Consider the following 7,282-nt stretch of genomic DNA (forward strand, 5'->3'; position numbering starts at 1 on the left):
TTACATCGAATTTCACACACAAATTTAACAAAGCTGTGAATGTAAGAAAATAAGAAGATGACGTAAGAGATACAAATAAATACGAAATGAAATGTGGTTCGAGCGATATATTAATAGCGTAACAGAATAATACATTTTCACAAGGATTCAGAATTGATTTACAATTTGGATATGGATTTGTTTTTTATTGTTTGATAATATTCCGAACTAAACACTGTTCACGGCATCATGACAGTTCCCATCACTGCCGCAAGGCGACACTGTTTCACTTCCTTTCACACACAACATTATTATTCGTGTTAGAGACCTAATGTTAATTTCATGACGCATCTTGAATAAGCAGATGAAAGAGAAGATAAGATTCAGTCTAAAATGTGTGTTTGTGATATTATGAAATGAAATGTCCTCCAGACTGTTTGTGTTTGTTACTGTGAGTCTTTAATATTCAACTGCACACGCACACACAGAGAAATTAATGTAAGTCATTCAGGATTTGTGGGCTACTAATAACATGATCTAATGAGATTTTTGCTTTCTATGTTTCTATTGTATATTTAAATTAAACTCATATATGCTGTAGTTTGACGTTTTTTCAAATAATTTAAAGTTTAGTGTTTTGTCCATGTGGTTTAACTGAATTTGAAGGGACAAATATCATCATCATTTTTTACCATTATATGTAAATGAGCATTGTACTCGTGATAACATTAAAGAACATTAAAGCATCTGCTCACTAGTATCTTCACTGTACTCTACTGTATGTGTGTCTCATATCAGTATGTACAGGACATCATCTTCACTGCTAGGACTGTGCGTATGGCGTATTCATGTGTTCAGGCATGTACTGTACCTCCAGGCCAGCGCATACAGTATATCAGAGGGTAACATCATCATTATCATCATCACTGCTCTATTTTGTCCACCATCGAGAGAGAGAGAGAGAGAGAGCAAGACATGAGATCTATGATATGAGCATTAGATGAATCATAAACAGATCCAGACCGGATCAGAGCAGTTATCAGAGATAAAACAAATGAGAAAGACATCAAATGAAAAGATGAGAGGCAAACAGAGCACAGAACAGAGGAGACGGATAGAGAGACATATGGAACACACAGAGAGAGAGAGAGAGGATGAGGAGGAGTGTGTGGGAATACAATGACGCAGCCTCTGGCACCAGAGTGAGGGGGGGGGGTGTTGTTTCTATTTTAAGCCTGTGATAGGGAATGAAGTGTCTTGTCTCAGCTGAACTGTTTCTGAATCTGATGTCACGGCTGAAGCAAACTCCTTCACAGAATCCTGCCAAAAACACACTGAGCTTCACCTGCAGCGGCTGCATAGGCCTACCACTGGACATCACCTGCATGACACACGCGCACACACACGCACGCACGCGCGCACGCACACACACACACACACGCGCACACACACACATGTCTGGTTTACTATCTCTGTGGGGACAGTCCACACACACACACACGTTGGGTTTCCATGTTTTATGGGGACATTCCATAGACTCAATGGTTTTTATACTGTACAAACTGTATCTCATATTCCCTACCCCTAACCCTAACAATCACACACAACTGTCTTTCACACACAACTTTTAGAGAGAGTATTTTTTACAGTAATCTAATTACAATATTGAATATGTAATTAGTAACTAGTAATGAATTACTTTTTCCCAGTAACTTAGCCAACACTGGTTATTTGTTACTGTTCTAAATCTAGAATCTAAATCGGCGTTGAATGTGAACTATGAAGTAAAGCATCAATAATAATCAACACATGAACACTGTCGCTTAAAGCAAGAGGAGAAAATGTGTTTCATTCTGACCTCAAGTCTATAATCCACACGGTGCTCTTATCTAATGGGTTTTACACATATCCTGCTATCTAACAATGACGCATAATTCATGTTACAGTAAGCATTGTGTAATACACCTCTGTCAAACCCTCATAAAAAAACAACACCTCATGGTATCGGAATGTTCTGGGCTGAAATTCTGCTTACACAAGTCTTCGGCATTCTTCCTGAGCTGTCTTGGCACGATGAGCTCACATTTTTCTGCAAACATACACCCACAACATCCAACACACAGACTTCAGATATGAATCCAAGTTGATGTGATGAAGAACTTTCACAGGCCATTCGAAATGGTATTAGAATGCTGAAGGAAGCGAGCGGTGTGTTGAGTCACGACCGACACGCCCATGACTGACTTCTGCAGGTAAACATGACACGATCTGATCAATCACATCACATCAAAACACATCTGGGTGAGAATATCCCATCACACATCACTATAAACATCACAGTGTGTCCATTACATTTGCATTTGATCCATTTGGTTGAATTGTTTCGACTCTTGGTTTTCATTTGATTCATTGATTCCATCCCAATTACTTTCACTGCGTCACAATTCTTCATTGCAGAAGCTCGTGTTCTTTAGACTTTAAGTAAAGTTTACATTAATTTCATTCTTTTTTGTGCAAAATATCTATATATCTATATATCTATCTATCCGCAAGATATGCAAAATGTGCGAAATTCTATAGAAACGATGTTATTGAAACGCATCAAGTGTTGTGAATGATTTACTCGGGGTGGGCGGGGTGTTCCGTACGTGTGGGCGTCACGAGTGATACGCCGATTGGCCAACGCTTCAAGTGTAGGAGTGTCCTCCAACGCCATTGGTTGCCTGTGGCAATGGGCGGGGTTTCTCATAAGGAGACACTCGTATCCTCACGCGAGCGGTGACAGACGTCGACATCAGAACGGACAAGCGGCTCATAGAAACGCTCGAACGATTCATTTGTCGCCCTCTTTCTCAAAATCAGCCACTTTCCGCCGAATACAGATGCGTGTTGTGTTCACGACGGTCTGTTTATAGAGTGATTTTGTGGCGATTTCGTGCAGTTCAGCGGCCGGATTACTGTTGAAGCTCGAGACTCTCTGGATTTACCTCAGAGCGACACAGCGCAAGCAGCGCGTGGATTTATCACCTCACGTGCACGGAATTACATTCGCGTGACTCGCAGGCTCGTAGTTGTCTTTTCCGAGCTTCGGGCGGATGGCTCGGAACCGCGAGGCGGTTGAATCCATGAATCTGTCCATCAGCTGCACGACCGGAACCCGCTTGGATCTGCCGGTTCCTGTGGAGGAGACGGTGGACGGACTGAAGAGGAGACTGTCCCAAAAACTGCGCGTCCCCAAAGACAGACTGATGCTGCTCCTCAGAGACACGTGAGTCCAGAACCGGCGACCGAATCCAAACACACGATCTGTTGGCGATTCTGTCATAATTCAGAGCTTCAGTTAGATGCTGTTTTAAAAGCTGTTATGATGTCATCAACATTTTCAAATAGAAGTCAGACGAATAATTCTGCATGTCTCCAGTTAAAGGAGCAGTTCACCTTCAACACGAAAATCCTGTCATCATTTACACGCACCAACCTGTGTGAGTTTCTTTCTTCCTCAGAACACAAACCAAGATATTTTGAAGAATGTTGGCAATAGAACAGCATGGGTTACAATAGAAGTGAACGGGGGGCTGTTAACAACATTCTTCAAAATATCTTCCTTTGTGTTCTGCGGAAGAAAGAAAGTCACACAGGTTTGAAATGACACGATTTTTAAGGTGAACTACTCCTTTAAATATCTTAAATGTGGTGGAAGCTGTCTGTTCGTTCGTTCATCACTGACACACACACACACACACACACACACACACACACACACACACACACACACACACACACACACACACACACACACACAACTGAACAATTTCACAGTTTGCACGAAATGTCGAAAGAACACTAAGGCCTGGTTTCCCAGACAGGGTTTAATATAATAATAACTTTCTTTTTATATAGCGCCTTTAAAGCAGCACTTTACATAAAAACAGAAAACTAAATACACATGAAATGAACAATATAAAAGTAAAACAATAAAACCATCAGAAAAACGCTAACCCCCCCCAAAAAAGTGGCAGACTAGCTTAAATGTTAGAAGTGTCTTAAACAAAAACAACTTACACTGACATGTCTTTAAATATAGCAGTGCGATTGTTTTGTCTCAAGATGCACATGTTTTTTGTGTGTGTGTTTTATTTTTAACTAAGGCCTAGTTCGGATTTAAGCCAATCCCTGTCCAGGAAACCGCCCCCATACCTGTAAGAAGCAGGTGAACTAACAGATGCATGATGGGAGATTGTTGTGTTCTGTCTATAGGAGGTTGAGCTCTGGAAAACTGCAGGATTTTGGTGTTGGTGACGGAAGCAGATTGACACTTGTTCCTGCTGTTGAAGCCGGACTGATGGTGTGTAACATAGTTTTATAAATGACACAGTTTCGTTTCTGCACAACGTGGGTTTCAAAACCCAATGAAATCAAAATAGGCTGTTTACAAAGCTCATGAATTAGATAAAGGAACGAGTGCTTCAGTGTGTCCTGCTTCTACTTCCTGTTTCAGTAGAGCAAAGGCATCAACACGCTTTCATAGTTTTATTGCTCATGTCTGTGTGACAGTGTTGTTGTTGTTGTTTTGTGTTTACAGTCTCAGTCGTGGCGGCCGGAGCAGTCCGTCCTGCAGGCATTAGAGAGTCTAACAGATGCGCAGGTAAAACACTCGCCCGACACACGCTCGTTCACTAGAAGTCACACGATATCTGTTGTAATGAGTTTGCATTTCCTACGCATGTAACTAGAGAAATACACACATACACACTTTTGCTGTCTTTCTATTTCTGCAGATCACTCCGTGTGATACTCATCTGTTGGCTTTAGGCTTATTGGAATCTGTGTGTGTGTGTGTGTGTGTGTGTGCGTGCGTGTGTGTGTGTGTGTGTGTGTGTGCGTGCTCTGTGTCGTGTTGTCTCAGGTCTGTGCGTCATTTTGGTATTGCTGAGCCGTGTGAAGTCATTTCAGTCTGTGTGTGTTTGTGGTTAGACTCGAGCTGATAAGAAAAGATTTCCTAGAACTCGTGTAGGACTGAGCAGTTTCTCTCTCACAAACCTGTATATTTCACCTCGGCATCACAAAGAGGATTGTGTTTGTGTAACTTAAGAGAATATATAGTCATGACATGAGGGCACTTGGTTTTGTGTAGATTGAGTTGTGTTTTTCTCAACCGGCTAGAGAGATGTTGTCAAGTACACACATACACACACACTATATATATAATATATCACTGTGTGTGATGCAAGTGAGCGTTGTTTCTGCAGGAGATGCAGTGTTGTTACCTCTGCCCTTCTCCCAGACTCCTTTAGCCTGGATGTTTGTAGTGTCTGTGTTTATGCATGCGTCACAGTACTTTTCAACATGTTTAGTGTGCGCGCGTGTGTGTGTGTGTGTGTGTGTGTGTGCGTGTGTGTGTGTGTGCGTTAGGGCTGTGCAATTAATCGAAAATTAATTGTGATCGTCAATTTTGACCTTCAACAATTACAAAAACAAAATAATCAAGGTAAAACGATTATTGTGCCACATTCCATTTTGCAAGGATCCTCTCTTTTCTCGTGGTATAAATCCACAGCGCACCCCCTTCTTTTACAGTGGTTCAGCTGTGCTATTTCTTTACATTTATTTTTCAGTTGAATTCACAGTTTAAAAGCAAAGTTATTTATTTTCTATGTTGTTTTAAAAGTTAACGAGTAATCGTATAATTGTGATTATGTTTTTTGTCATAATCGAGCAGCCGTAGTATGCGTGTGCGTCTAAAAATGCAAAAAGTGTTCTATGATCTTTAGGTTTAGGGATAGGGTTAGGGATAGGGGATAGAATATACAGTTTGTACAGTATAAAAACATTACGCCTATGGACTGTCCCCACGGAGATAATAAACCAGACATGTGTGTGCGTGCGTGTGTGTGTGTGTGTGTGTGTTTGGGTGTTTTGTTTGTCAGCATGTTTGGATGGTTTATATGTTTGTGTTTGTCTGTGTGGTGGGTGTCATGTGTTGTGTGTTTGGGTGGGTGGTTGTCTGCTTTCAGGAAGTTTGTGGTGAGTTTCTGCACTTTCTCTGTTCTTTCAGGACTGAATTTGCAGTCATGATGATATTGTCACAGGTGTATTATCAGAATGATTTAGTCAGAAGCCACTAAACATGTTCTACCAGACACTGTATTACTTCTGGCCCTGTGAGGGACTTTGAATCTTTTGAATTCTTTTTTTACTTTTATTATTATTAAACACGTCTCTTGCCATATACATTGCCAAAGAGGTTTAAATGCCGTTCATCATGAGACCAACACACACTCAAACAGAAGACTGTACACGTTTAAAGCATGTTTAAAGCAATCACACATGTCACACAATATTTATTGGATTTCATTATGTCCTGTGAGACATTGTGATTTTTGTAAGGTGTTGTGTTAATGATGCTGTGCTCTAGCGTTTGTATTTGTGTGTTTTTTGTTGATTTGTGTTATCGGTTAGGCAGATGAGAGTGATGATAGTGAGCGTTACTTCAGCAGTGCCTTCATCGTCATCATTTATCTCTGCAGAAATGCATTCAGCATCATTGGAAATCAGTTGATGTTAATAGCGTCGTGCAGTCAGACAGTGTCCAAGGAAGGCCTCGGGGTCGACAGAGACAGGAAACATGCTTTCCATCATCACCTCTCGGACGTTTGCTGTTTATGAACCGTAAAGCCGTGCTGTGGATATTCCTGTTCTAGGGCAGACCAGACACTTAAACAGGAAGTGAGGCAGCAATGTGCATCGATTCTCAGTTAGACAGTGAGAGAGGGAAGTGTGGTGGTGTCGTGAAGTGTCAGTCACGTTGGGATTTCTTCTGTCATTTATGTGTTTGTCTGTGAGTGGAGTGCTCAGTCGTGACTCACTTGTTCCCAAGAGAGAGAGAGACAGACAGACACAGTGAGAGAGAGACAAAAGAGAAAACAATCAATCTGCCCTGACCTGATGTGTCCAATATATCTACACAACATTATATTATTATAGCCCTTTATTCTAATACTTACATCTATATTTTGCTTTTTGTTTAAACTATACTCTATTTCTGTTTTAATATATTTACATATATTATAAACCACTTTAAGTTGCACTACATACATAAACACTTTATTTGATTTGATTTGATTACTATAATTATCTTTCTTTTCGTTTGTATACATACTTGCACTATTTGTACGCAGCCCAGCTGCAAATGCTTTGGCAATACGAATGTACATTTTGTCATGCCAATAAAGCACCCTTACATTGAAATTGAAAAAATGGAGAGAGAGAGAGAGAGAGAGAGAGAGAGAGAGAGAGAGAGAGA

The 7,282-nt window shown here is 40.8% G+C and overlaps 1 protein-coding gene across 1 annotated transcript in view; it reads left to right on the plus strand.

Moving 5' to 3' along the window:
* Positions 1 to 2,631: 2,631 nt before the first annotated feature.
* The window catches only part of LOC130554774 (midnolin-like), an 11,246-nt gene continuing 6,595 nt past the window's right edge, over positions 2,632 to 7,282 (plus strand). Inside the window, exons 1-3 of the mRNA XM_057334639.1 lie at positions 2,632 to 3,247; positions 4,237 to 4,324; positions 4,562 to 4,624. Of these exons, the coding sequence (XP_057190622.1) occupies positions 3,075 to 3,247; positions 4,237 to 4,324; positions 4,562 to 4,624 (324 nt within the window). The 5' untranslated portion in view covers positions 2,632 to 3,074. The remainder of the gene's footprint in view (positions 3,248 to 4,236; positions 4,325 to 4,561; positions 4,625 to 7,282) is intronic.

This window comes from Triplophysa rosa, linkage group LG5 (assembly GCF_024868665.1).
Source record: "Triplophysa rosa linkage group LG5, Trosa_1v2, whole genome shotgun sequence".
In the NCBI taxonomy this organism is placed as follows: Eukaryota; Metazoa; Chordata; class Actinopteri; order Cypriniformes; family Nemacheilidae; genus Triplophysa; species Triplophysa rosa.